Source organism: Octopus bimaculoides, chromosome 23, assembly GCF_046866305.1.
Source record: "Octopus bimaculoides isolate indiv1 chromosome 23, ASM4686630v1, whole genome shotgun sequence".
Lineage (NCBI taxonomy): Eukaryota > Metazoa > Mollusca > Cephalopoda > Octopoda > Octopodidae > Octopus > Octopus bimaculoides.
Genome location: NC_142950.1, coordinates 38,781,512 through 38,795,673, shown reverse-complemented (window position 1 = coordinate 38,795,673; position 14,162 = coordinate 38,781,512). Strand labels below are relative to the sequence as shown.

The window sequence follows — 14,162 nt, the reverse complement described above, 5'->3', positions numbered from 1 at the left end:
ACTAGCAAGTTAGTTTTTGTTTGTGGCAGATGTTCAGGTGCAATAAAGACTGCAAACAAACAGGAAACAACTTCTATCTCATTCCAGGGTGAAAAACTAGAGGTAGTCGATAGCTTCCGCTATCTGGGCGACCAAGTTAGTAGTGGGGGTGGGTGCGCTGAAAGTGTAGCTGCTAGAATAAGAATAGCCTGGGCAAAGTTTAGAGAGCTCTTACCCCTGCTGGCGACAAAGGGACTCTCACTCAGAGTAAAAGGCAGACTGTATGACGCATGCGTACGAACAACCATGCTACATGGCAGTGAAACATGGGCTGTAACTGCTGAGGACATACGTAAGCTCGCAAGGAATGAAGCCAGTATGCTCCGTTGGATGTGTAATGTCAATGTGAATACCCGTCAGAGTGTAAGTATCTTGAGAGAAAAGCTGAACATTAGAAGCATCAGTTGTGGCGTGCAAGAGAGACGATTGCGCTGGTATGGACATGTGGTGAGAATGGAGGAGGATAGCTGCGTGAAAAAGTGCCACACCCTAACAGTTGAGGGAACCCGTGGAAGAGGTAGGCCCAGGAAGACCTGGGCTGAGGTGGTGAGGCAAGACCTTCGTACATTGGGCCTCACCGAGGCGATGACTACGGACCGAGACCTTTGGAAATGGGCTGTGCGTGAGAAGACCCGGCAAGCCAAGTAAGATCGTTTCCAGTGCCCCTGGACTGGTTCTTGTGCGGGTGGCACATGAGATGCACCATTTTGAGCGTGGCCGTTGCCAGTACCGCCTGACTGGCTCCTGTAGGATTTTCGAGCGAGATCGTTGCCAGTGCCCCTGGACTGGCTTGTGCGGGTGGCACATAAAAGACACCATTTCGAGCGTGGCCGTTTTCGTGCGGGTGACACGTAAAAGCAGCCACTACACTCTCTGAGTGGTTGGCGTTAGGAAGGGCATCCAGCTGTAGAAATTCTGCCAAATCATACTGGAGCCTGGTGTTGCCATCCGGTTTCACCAGTCCTCAGTCAAATCGTCCAACCCATGCTAGCATGGAAAGCGGACGTTAAACGATGATGATGATGATGATGATGAATATCTGGCGGTTCGAGAAGCTTTCATCCAGTAATGTATGTTAGATTCCAAAGCGCGATTTAAAATATTGTTGAAACAATAATAATTACTGCTAGTGTAGTAAATACATATTAGGGGACAATAAAGGGAAATGTTTTGCATATCTTGAGGTTTAGATGAAACAAGATCATAGACTGAATATCAAATGGATAAAGAATAAGATGATTGTAAGAAAAAGTATGAAATGGACAGCCAGTTGACAGCATTAGTATGTTAACTACATTATTTTAAGGAAGACAGTGTATTCCAAATTCTCTTGTAATACATACTGATATTAGTAGTGCGAATTCTAGAGGAAACTTATCACAACCTACAAAACATGTTATTTACTTGTTGCTACTTCAATGTGCTTAACACAGCAACATCAGACGTACAAAAGTTTTACTTGTAACGATGTCAAACGTTGTGAATGAACATGTAGAAGAGAAAGCAGCGAAACGTATGAATTGACACAAAACGGGCATCGAACGAAGTTGTTAGGGCTTTGAGCAGCGTTAATTGTAAAAATACTTGCATGGAACATTAGCTGAAAGTGAAACTTGGAAGTAACGCAATAACAAATCTTGTTAAATATATCTTTGTTGAATATCTGTGATTATAGCTTTGATTAGTAACGCTTTAAAATACAACACCGCTTTGTAATAACATGCTAATTGCTATACCTGGGCAATATTGCTCAAATATTCTTTCTTTCAGATTCGACAGTTCGTTGAAGTCAGTCACAATAAACATGTTTTCGTCAACAGGCAACGAGGAAATCTGGCTCAATTCTGTAGTGTCACTTAGACCAATACCAATAGCATATATGTGGATGCCATCCTCTCTGGCTTTCACTGCTTCTGGAATAGTGTCGTAAGCATTGACGTTCGATACGCCGTCGGTGAGCAGTATGGCAATATTGGGAACGGATGGCCTGTCACCGTTCTCTGTCGTGAACATTACTGTCCGCATGGTGTTAAGCCCGCCGTAAGTGTTTGTACTGCCGTAAACATATGGAATTTGGAGAACTGCATCGATTACTTCTTGCTTTGTTTGGAAAGCATTCAAATGGAATTGGATTTTCACGTCTGAACTGTAAAGGACTGCACCGATTCGAACATTGCCATTGTCAATGGAAGCAGCGGACACAAAATCAACAATGAAATTTAGCATTTTCTTGAAGTTTTCTTTTTGGACACTAGTTGATGAGTCCAAAATGAAGATGATGTCAGATTCTGCAGCGCCACATTCACCTGCAGAACATTAGGATAACTTATCACTTATCGAATAATCCACTGCTAGCACATAAATCTACATTTCTATTCTGAAACTATCTCAACGAAGCACCACCACAACTTTACACAACATGTATGTCATATGAATATGCGCAAAAACAAACATGGGAAAACATTAAGCAAAGCAAACTGCTTCCTCACACCTATCCGAAAACTCGTACACGACGATGTATCGAGAATTTCAAACAATACGTGACAGAAACGAACAGAACAACAACAAAGTACTTTCACTTTAGAAAACACGACCTTCAACCCAGCAGCAACAACTCCACGTAAATAATATTCCATGATGACAAAACATAAACAAAATACACACAATATGTATTAAGGATTTCGACAGGAATAGCTTTTACAGCAACAAACTTCCGAACATTCAATTCGAAAGTCCAAACTAGTCAACTTGCACAAAACGAAAACAAAATACAAGAAACACGAAAAACGTATATGGCAAAAAGAAAAAGCTAAGAATCTATACATATATAGACAACAGCATCCAATTTTACTGATAATCAACAGAATTCATCTCGATGATGACACTCTCTCACACGTAAACGTGGACACATAACAAAATCAAGCGCTCATATACAACACTGTATTAACGAAGAAAATGTGGAGCAGTACAAGAGCCTTACCCTTTGTTGGTAGTGTAATGGCAGGTGCTGGAGTTTTCTCCACAACTGCGAGAAATAAAAGTAATATTTACATTTCCATGCGCAAACACGTGTTATCAGGTCTACTTTCAACGCACACACACGCAAACAATACACTTTACCCTACTTTACACTTATCTTCCAATAAATAGCGAGAATTAATGATTCTAACAAATCACTGCAAAAATGCATTCTGAAAAATTTGTACACCATTTAATAACAATTTCATCTATGCACAGAATTAATCATTTCTACCTGCGCATCGATGCCCGATTGAAAACCTTCGCTAAATAATGATATCAAATGTGATAGGAATAAGATTGATGTCAGCACACACCGCTACTAAAATACCAAAAAATAGTTTGCGTTAATGTCTCACCTCTCTTTCTTGTCGTCTCAATTATAGGTGTCCTTCTAGTTGGTTCTGGTTGACCTCCTTCCAACGAAAAATAATCCCAGAATTTAGTAAGGTCAACTCTCATATAGATATGGAATACAATTTTATTGCACTTGCACGCTTCTTAATATTGAAATGCACTTACGTACATCTGTTTATCTATCTCACTAGCTATCATTCTGCCCACATCTTTATCCAAGTAGATATACATATATCAACATGTATATACGCCAATATATAAATGCACGTATATATATATAGAAGTCAAAACGTATGTACTTACACATACATGAGCATTTATACTGGCCGTATATATACATATATAGGCATAAACATGCATACACACACAAATATACAAGTATATCTTTATATACACATGTTCTATGTGTACTCATCCATACATATAGACAACACGCGTATATAACTATAATTTCATAGCTGTTGAATGAAATTTCTCGGTAGGAAATAGTGCATTAGATCACAGTTTTCTCAGTGTTAATCAATTCACAAATACATATATGTACGAAGTTTCACGCAATAACATATGCACTCAATACAAAGTACACTTCTCTAAGTTTTAGGTAAATTTAGAAAATTCCGCATAATATCCCTCAATCGAAATTCTATGAATGAAATGTTAGTTTCCCTTCAAAACTATGCAAAGAATAATGTATATTAGATAAGCAATGGAAAAAAAAAATGAAGCGCAACCTCATCCATAAAGCTTTCTTTTTTTGTTATTAAATACATACCGAAACATACGAATGTAGATATTTTCTAAATTAATGAGCAAATTACAACACATACTTGCAAATAACTTTCTATAATATCTGGCGGTTCGAGAAGCTTTCATCCAGTAATGTATGTTAGATTCCAAAGCGCGATTTAAAATATTGTTGAAACAATAATAATTACTGCTAGTGTAGTAAATACATATTAGGGGACAATAAATGGAAATGTTTTGCATATCTTGAGGTTTAGATGAAACAAGATCATAGACTGAATATCAAATGGATAAAGAATAAGATGATTGTAAGAAAAAGTATGAAATGGACAGCCAGTTGACAGCATTAGTATGTTAACTACATTATTTTAAGCAAGACAGTGTATTCCAAATTCTCTTGTAATACATACTGATATTAGTAGTGCAAATTCTAGAGGAAACTTATCACAACCTACAAGACATGTTATTTACTTGTTGCTACTTCAATCTGCTTAACACAGCAACATCAGACGTACAAAAGTTTTACTTGTAACGATGTCAAACGTTGTGAATTAACATGTAGAAGAGAAAGCAGCGAAACGTATGAATTGACACAAAACGGGCATCGAACGAAGTTGTTAGGGCTTTGAGCAGCGTTAATTGTAAAAATACTTGCATAGAACATTAGCTGAAAGTGAAACTTGGAAGTAACGCAATAACAAATCTTGTTAAATATATCTTTGTTGAATATCTGTGATTATAGCTTTGATTAGTAACGCTTTAAAATACAACACCGCTTTGTAATAACATGCTAATTGCTATACCTGGGCAATATTGCTCAAATATTCTTTCTTTCAGATTCGACAGTTCGTTGAAGTCAGTCACAATAAACATGTTTTCGTCAACAGGCAACGAGGAAATCTGGCTCAATTCTGTAGTGTCACTTAGACCAATACCAATAGCATATATGTGGATGCCATCCTCTCTGGCTTTCACTGCTTCTGGAATAGTGTCGTAAGCATTGACGTTCGATACGCCGTCGGTGAGCAGTATGGCAATATTGGGAACGGATGGCCTGTCACCGTTCTCTGTCGTGAACATTACTGTCCGCATGGTGTTAAGCCCGCCGTAAGTGTTTGTACTGCCGTAAACATATGGAATTTGGAGAACTGCATCGATTACTTCTTGCTTTGTTTGGAAAGCATTCAAATGGAATTGGATTTTCACGTCTGAACTGTAAAGGACTGCACCGATTCGAACATTGCCATTGTCAATGGAAGCAGCGGACACGAAATCAACAATGAAATTTAGCATTTTCTTGAAGTTTTCTTTTTGGACACTAGTTGATGAGTCCAAAATGAAGATGATGTCAGATTCTGCAGCGCCACATTCACCTGCAGAACATTAGGATAACTTATCACTTATCGAATAATCCACTGCTAGCACATAAATCTACATTTCTATTCTGAAACTATCTCAACGAAGCACCACCACAACTTTACACAACATGTATGTCATATGAATATGCGCAAAAACAAACATGGGAAAACATTAAGCAAAGCAAACTGCTTCCTCACACCTATCCGAAAACTCGTACACGACGATGTATCGAGAATTTCAAACAATACGTGACAGAAACGAACAGAACAACAACAAAGTACTTTCACTTTAGAAAACACGACCTTCAACCCAGCAGCAACAACTCCACGTAAATAATATTCCATGATGACAAAACATAAACAAAATACACACAATATGTATTAAGGATTTCGACAGGAATAGCTTTTACAGCAACAAACTTCCGAACATTCAATTCGAAAGTCCAAACTAGTCAACTTGCACAAAGCGAAAACAAAATACAAGAAACACGAAAAACGTATATGGCAAAAAGAAAAAGCTAAGAATCTATACATATATAGACAACAGCATCCAATTTTACTGATAATCAACAGAATTCATCTCGATGATGACACTCTCTCACACGTAAACGTGGACACATAACAAAATCAAGCGCTCATATACAACACTGTATTAACGAAGAAAATGTGGAGCAGTACAAGAGCCTTACCCTTTGTTGGTAGTGTAATGGCAGGTGCTGGAGTTTTCTCCACAACTGCGAGAAATAAAAGTAATATTTACATTTCCATGCGCAAACACGTGTTATCAGGTCTACTTTCAACGCACACACACGCAAACAATACACTTTACCCTACTTTACAATTATCTTCCAATAAATAGCGAGAATTAATGATTCTAACAAATCACTGCAAAAATGCATTCTGAAAAATTTGTACACCATTTAATAACAATTTCATCTATGCACAGAATTAATCATTTCTACCTGCGTATCGATGCCCGATTGAAAACCTTCGCTAAATAATGGTATCAAATGTGATAGGAATAAGGGTGATGTCAGCGCACACCGCTACTACAATACCAAAAAATAGTTTGCGTTAATGTCTCACCTCTCTTTCTTGTCGTCTCAATTATAGGTGTCCTTCTAGTTGGTTCTGGTTGACCTCCTTCCAACGAAAAATAATCCCAGAATTTAGTAAGGTCAACTCTCATATAGATATGGAATACAATTTTATTGCACTTGCACGCTTCTTAATATTGAAATGCACTTACGTACATCTGTTTATCTATCTCACTAGCTATCATTCTGCCCACATCTTTATCTAAGTAGATATACATATATCAACATGTATATACGCCAATATATAAATGCACGTATATATATATAGAAGTCAAAACGTATGTACTTACACATACATGAGCATTTATACTGGCCGTATATATACATATATAGGCATAAACATGCATAAGCACACAAATATACACATATATCTTTATATACGCATGTTCTATGTGTACTCATCCATACATATAGACAACACGCGTATATAACTATAACTTCATAGCTGTAGAATGAAATTTCTCGGTAGGAAATAGTGCATTAGATCACAGTTTTCTCAGTGTTAATCAATTCACAAATACATATATGTACGAAGTTTCACGCAATAACATATGCACTCAATACAAAGTACACTTCTCTAAGTTTTAGGTAAATTTAGAAAATTCCGCATAATATCCCTCAATCGGAATTCTATGAATGAAATGTTAGTTTCCCTTCAAAACTGTGCAAAGAATAATGTATATTAGATAAGCAATGGAAAAAAAAAAAATGAAGCGCAACCTCATCCATAAAGCTTTCTTTTTTTGTTATTAAATACATACCGAAACATACGAATGTAGATATTTTCTAAATTAATGAGCAAATTACAACACATACTTGCAAATAACTTTCTATAATATCTGGCGGTTCGAGAAGCTTTCATCCAGTAATATATGTTAGATTCCAAAGCGCGATTTAAAATATTGTTGAAACAATTGTAATTACTGCTAGTGTAGTAAATACATATTAGGGGACAATACAGGGAAATGTTTTGCATATCTTGAGGTTTAGATGAAACAAGATCATAGACTGAATATCAAATGGATAAAGAATAAGATGATTGTAAGAAAAAGTAGGAAATGGACAGCCAGTTGACAGCATTAGTATGTTAACTACATTATTTTAAGGAAGACAGTGTATTCCAAATTCTCTTGTAATACATACTGATATTAGTAGTGCAAATTCTAGAGGAAACTTATCACAACCTACAAGACATGTTATTTACTTGTTGCTACTTCAATCTGCTTAACACAGCAACATCAGACGTACAAAAGTTTTACTTGTAACGATGTCAAACGTTGTGAATGAACATGTAGAAGAGAAAGCAGCGAAACGTATGAATTGACACAAAACGGGCATCGAACGAAGTTGTTAGGGCTTTGAGCAGCGTTAATTGTAAAAATACTTGCATAGAACATTAGCTGAAAGTCAAACTTGGAAGTAACGCAATAACAAATCTTGTTAAATATATCTTTGTTGAATATCTGTGATTATAGCTTTGATTAGTAACGCTTTAAAATACAACACCGCTTTGTAATAACATGCTAATTGCTATACCTGGGCAATATTGCTCAAATATTCTTTCTTTCAGATTCGACAGTTCGTTGAAGTCAGTCACAATAAACATGTTTTCGTCAACAGGCAACGAGGAAATCTGGCTCAATTCTGTAGTGTCACTTAGACCAATACCAATAGCATATATGTGGATGCCATCCTCTCTGGCTTTCACTGCTTCTGGAATAGTGTCGTAAGCATTGACGTTCGATACGCCGTCGGTGAGCAGTATGGCAATATTGGGAACGGATGGCCTGTCACCGTTCTCTGTCGTGAACATTACTGTCCGCATGGTGTTAAGCCCGCCGTAAGTGTTTGTACTGCCGTAAACATATGGAATTTGGAGAACTGCATCGATTACTTCTTGCTTTGTTTGGAAAGCATTCAAATGGAATTGGATTTTCACGTCTGAACTGTAAAGGACTGCACCGATTCGAACATTGCCATTGTCAATGGAAGCAGCGGACACAAAATCAACAATGAAATTTAGCATTTTCTTGAAGTTTTCTTTTTGGACACTAGTTGATGAGTCCAAAATGAAGATGATGTCAGATTCTGCAGCGCCACATTCACCTGCAGAACATTAGGATAACTTATCACTTATCGAATAATCCACTGCTAGCACATAAATCTACATTTCTATTCTGAAACTATCTCAACGAAGCTCCACCACAACTTTACACAACATGTATGTCATATGAATATACGCAAAAACAAACATGGGAAAACATTAAGCAAAGCAAACTGCTTCCTCACACCTATCCGAAAACTCGTACACGACGATGTATAGAGAATTTCAAACAATACGTGACAGAAACGAACAGAACAACAACAAAGTACTTTCACTTTAGAAAACACGACCTTCAACCCAGCAGCAACAACTCCACGTAAATAATATTCCATGATGACAAAACATAAACAAAATACACACAATATGTATTAAGGATTTCGACAGGAATAGCTTTTACAGCAACAAACTTCCGAACATTCAATTCGAAAGTCCAAACTAGTCAACTTGCACAAAGCGAAAACAAAATACAAGAAACACGAAAAACGTATATGGCAAAAAGAAAAAGCTAAGAATCTATACATATATAGACAACAGCATCCAATTTTACTGATAATCAACAGAATTCATCTCGATGATGACACTCTCTCACACGTAAACGTGGACACATAACAAAATCAAGCGCTCATATACAACACTGTATTAACGAAGAAAATGTGGAGCAGTACAAGAGCCTTACCCTTTGTTGGTAGTGTAATGGCAGGTGCTGGAGTTTTCTCCACAACTGCGAGAAATAAAAGTAATATTTACATTTCCATGCGCAAACACGTGTTATCAGGTCTACTTTCAACGCACACACACGCAAACAATACACTTTACCCTACTTTACACTTATCTTCCAATAAATAGCGAGAATTAATGATTCTAACAAATCACTGCAAAAATGCATTCTGAAAAATTTGTACACCATTTAATAACAATTTCATCTATGCACAGAATTAATCATTTCTACCTGCGTATCGATGCCCGATTGAAAACCTTCGCTAAATAATGGTATCAAATGTGATAGGAATAAGGGTGATGTCAGCGCACACCGCTACTACAATACCAAAAAATAGTTTGCGTTAATGTCTCACCTCTCTTTCTTGTCGTCTCAATTATAGGTGTCCTTCTAGTTGGTTCTGGTTGACCTCCTTCCAACGAAAAATAATCCCAGAATTTAGTAAGGTCAACTCTCATATAGATATGGAATACAATTTTATTGCACTTGCACGCTTCTTAATATTGAAATGCACTTACGTACATCTGTTTATCTATCTCACTAGCTATCATTCTGCCCACATCTTTATCTAAGTAGATATACATATATCAACATGTATATACGCCAATATATAAATGCACGTATATATATATAGAAGTCAAAACGTATGTACTTACACATACATGAGCATTTATACTGGCCGTATATATACATATATAGGCATAAACATGCATAAGCACACAAATATACACATATATCTTTATATACGCATGTTCTATGTGTACTCATCCATACATATAGACAACACGCGTATATAACTATAACTTCATAGCTGTAGAATGAAATTTCTCGGTAGGAAATAGTGCATTAGATCACAGTTTTCTCAGTGTTAATCAATTCACAAATACATATATGTACGAAGTTTCACGCAATAACATATGCACTCAATACAAAGTACACTTCTCTAAGTTTTAGGTAAATTTAGAAAATTCCGCATAATATCCCTCAATCGGAATTCTATGAATGAAATGTTAGTTTCCCTTCAAAACTGTGCAAAGAATAATGTATATTAGATAAGCAATGGAAAAAAAAAAAATGAAGCGCAACCTCATCCATAAAGCTTTCTTTTTTTGTTATTAAATACATACCGAAACATACGAATGTAGATATTTTCTAAATTAATGAGCAAATTACAACACATACTTGCAAATAACTTTCTATAATATCTGGCGGTTCTAGAAGCTTTCATCCAGTAATATATGTTAGATTCCAAAGCGCGATTTAAAATATTGTTGAAACAATTGTAATTACTGCTAGTGTAGTAAATACATATTAGGGGACAATACAGGGAAATGTTTTGCATATCTTGAGGTTTAGATGAAACAAGATCATAGACTGAATATCAAATGGATAAAGAATAAGATGATTGTAAGAAAAAGTAGGAAATGGACAGCCAGTTGACAGCATTAGTATGTTAACTACATTATTTTAAGGAAGACAGTGTATTCCAAATTCTCTTGTAATACATACTGATATTAGTAGTGCAAATTCTAGAGGAAACTTATCACAACCTACAAGACATGTTATTTACTTGTTGCTACTTCAATCTGCTTAACACAGCAACATCAGACGTACAAAAGTTTTACTTGTAACGATGTCAAACGTTGTGAATGAACATGTAGAAGAGAAAGCAGCGAAACGTATGAATTGACACAAAACGGGCATCGAACGAAGTTGTTAGGGCTTTGAGCAGCGTTAATTGTAAAAATACTTGCATAGAACATTAGCTGAAAGTCAAACTTGGAAGTAACGCAATAACAAATCTTGTTAAATATATCTTTGTTGAATATCTGTGATTATAGCTTTGATTAGTAACGCTTTAAAATACAACACCGCTTTGTAATAACATGCTAATTGCTATACCTGGGCAATATTGCTCAAATATTCTTTCTTTCAGATTCGACAGTTCGTTGAAGTCAGTCACAATAAACATGTTTTCGTCAACAGGCAACGAGGAAATCTGGCTCAATTCTGTAGTGTCACTTAGACCAATACCAATAGCATATATGTGGATGCCATCCTCTCTGGCTTTCACTGCTTCTGGAATAGTGTCGTAAGCATTGACGTTCGATACGCCGTCGGTGAGCAGTATGGCAATATTGGGAACGGATGGCCTGTCACCGTTCTCTGTCGTGAACATTACTGTCCGCATGGTGTTAAGCCCGCCGTAAGTGTTTGTACTGCCGTAAACATATGGAATTTGGAGAACTGCATCGATTACTTCTTGCTTTGTTTGGAAAGCATTCAAATGGAATTGGATTTTCACGTCTGAACTGTAAAGGACTGCACCGATTCGAACATTGCCATTGTCAATGGAAGCAGCGGACACAAAATCAACAATGAAATTTAGCATTTTCTTGAAGTTTTCTTTTTGGACACTAGTTGATGAGTCCAAAATGAAGATGATGTCAGATTCTGCAGCGCCACATTCACCTGCAGAACATTAGGATAACTTATCACTTATCGAATAATCCACTGCTAGCACATAAATCTACATTTCTATTCTGAAACTATCTCAACGAAGCACCACCACAACTTTACACAACATGTATGTCATATGAATATGCGCAAAAACAAACATGGGAAAACATTAAGCAAAGCAAACTGCTTCCTCACACCTATCCGAAAACTCGTACACGACGATGTATCGAGAATTTCAAACAATACGTGACAGAAACGAACAGAACAACAACAAAGTACTTTCACTTTAGAAAACACGACCTTCAACCCAGCAGCAACAACTCCACGTAAATAATATTCCATGATGACAAAACATAAACAAAATACACACAATATGTATTAAGGATTTCGACAGGAATAGCTTTTACAGCAACAAACTTCCGAACATTCAATTCGAAAGTCCAAACTAGTCAACTTGCACAAAGCGAAAACAAAATACAAGAAACACGAAAAACGTATATGGCAAAAAGAAAAAGCTAAGAATCTATACATATATAGACAACAGCATCCAATTTTACTGATAATCAACAGAATTCATCTCGATGATGACACTCTCTCACACGTAAACGTGGACACATAACAAAATCAAGCGCTCATATACAACACTGTATTAACGAAGAAAATGTGGAGCAGTACAAGAGCCTTACCCTTTGTTGGTAGTGTAATGGCAGGTGCTGGAGTTTTCTCCACAACTGCGAGAAATAAAAGTAATATTTACATTTCCATGCGCAAACACGTGTTATCAGGTCTACTTTCAACGCACACACACGCAAACAATACACTTTACCCTACTTTACACTTATCTTCCAATAAATAGCGAGAATTAATGATTCTAACAAATCACTGCAAAAATGCATTCTGAAAAATTTGTACACCATTTAATAACAATTTCATCTATGCACAGAATTAATCATTTCTACCTGCGTATCGATGCCCGATTGAAAACCTTCGCTAAATAATGGTATCAAATGTGATAGGAATAAGGGTGATGTCAGCGCACACCGCTACTACAATACCAAAAAATAGTTTGCGTTAATGTCTCACCTCTCTTTCTTGTCGTCTCAATTATAGGTGTCCTTCTAGTTGGTTCTGGTTGACCTCCTTCCAACGAAAAATAATCCCAGAATTTAGTAAGGTCAACTCTCATATAGATATGGAATACAATTTTATTGCACTTGCACGCTTCTTAATATTGAAATGCACTTACGTACATCTGTTTATCTATCTCACTAGCTATCATTCTGCCCACATCTTTATCCAAGTAGATATACATATATCAACATGTATATACGCCAATATATAAATGCACGTATATATATATAGAAGTCAAAACGTATGTACTTACACATACATGAGCATTTATACTGGCCATATATATACATATATAGGCATAAACATGCATACACACACAAATATACAAGTATATCTTTATATACACATGTTCTATGTGTACTCATCTATACATATAGACAACACGCGTATATAACTATAATTTCATAGCTGTTGAATGAAATTTCTCGGTAGGAAATAGTGCATTAGATCACAGTTTTCTCAGTGTTAATCAATTCACAAATACATATATGTACGAAGTTTCACGCAATAACATATGCACTCAATACAAAGTACACTTCTCTAAGTTTTAGGTAAATTTAGAAAATTCCGCATAATATCCCTCAATCGAAATTCTATGAATGAAATGTTAGTTTCCCTTCAAAACTATGCAAAGAATAATGTATATTAGATAAGCAATGGAAAAAAAAAAATGAAGCGCAACCTCATCCATAAAGCTTTCTTTTTTTGTTATTAAATACATACCGAAACATACGAATGTAGATATTTTCTAAATTAATGAGCAAATTACAACACATACTTGCAAATAACTTTCTATAATATCTGGCGGTTCGAGAAGCTTTCATCCAGTAATGTATGTTAGATTCCAAAGCGCGATTTAAAATATTGTTGAATCAATAATAATTACTGCTAGAGTAGTAAATACATATTAGGGGACAATAAAGGGAAATGTTTTGCATATCTTGAGGTTTAGATGAAACAAGATCATAGACTGAATATCAAATGGATAAAGAATAAGATGATTGTAAGAAAAAGTATGAAATGGACAGCCAGTTGACAGCATTAGTATGTTAACTACATTATTTTAAGGAAGACAGTGTATTCCAAATTCTCTTGTAATACATACAGATATTAGTAGTGCGAATTCTAGAGGAAAC

General features: G+C 36.1%; 1 protein-coding gene across 1 annotated transcript in view; it reads right to left on the bottom strand.

Annotated features, from left to right (window-relative positions):
- The window catches only part of LOC149131366 (collagen alpha-3(VI) chain-like), a gene marked incomplete at its 3' end in the record, with an annotated part of 48,209 nt that overhangs the window by 15,594 nt on the left and 18,453 nt on the right, over nucleotides 1–14,162 (bottom strand). Inside the window, exons 18-29 of the mRNA XM_089340221.1 lie at nucleotides 12,979–13,035; nucleotides 12,582–12,626; nucleotides 11,338–11,907; nucleotides 9,791–9,847; nucleotides 9,394–9,438; nucleotides 8,150–8,719; nucleotides 6,603–6,659; nucleotides 6,206–6,250; nucleotides 4,962–5,531; nucleotides 3,417–3,473; nucleotides 3,020–3,064; nucleotides 1,776–2,345 (exon numbers count right to left, since the gene is read on the bottom strand). Of these exons, the coding sequence (XP_089196347.1) occupies nucleotides 1,776–2,345; nucleotides 3,020–3,064; nucleotides 3,417–3,473; nucleotides 4,962–5,531; nucleotides 6,206–6,250; nucleotides 6,603–6,659; nucleotides 8,150–8,719; nucleotides 9,394–9,438; nucleotides 9,791–9,847; nucleotides 11,338–11,907; nucleotides 12,582–12,626; nucleotides 12,979–13,035 (2,688 nt within the window). The remainder of the gene's footprint in view (nucleotides 1–1,775; nucleotides 2,346–3,019; nucleotides 3,065–3,416; nucleotides 3,474–4,961; nucleotides 5,532–6,205; nucleotides 6,251–6,602; nucleotides 6,660–8,149; nucleotides 8,720–9,393; nucleotides 9,439–9,790; nucleotides 9,848–11,337; nucleotides 11,908–12,581; nucleotides 12,627–12,978; nucleotides 13,036–14,162) is intronic.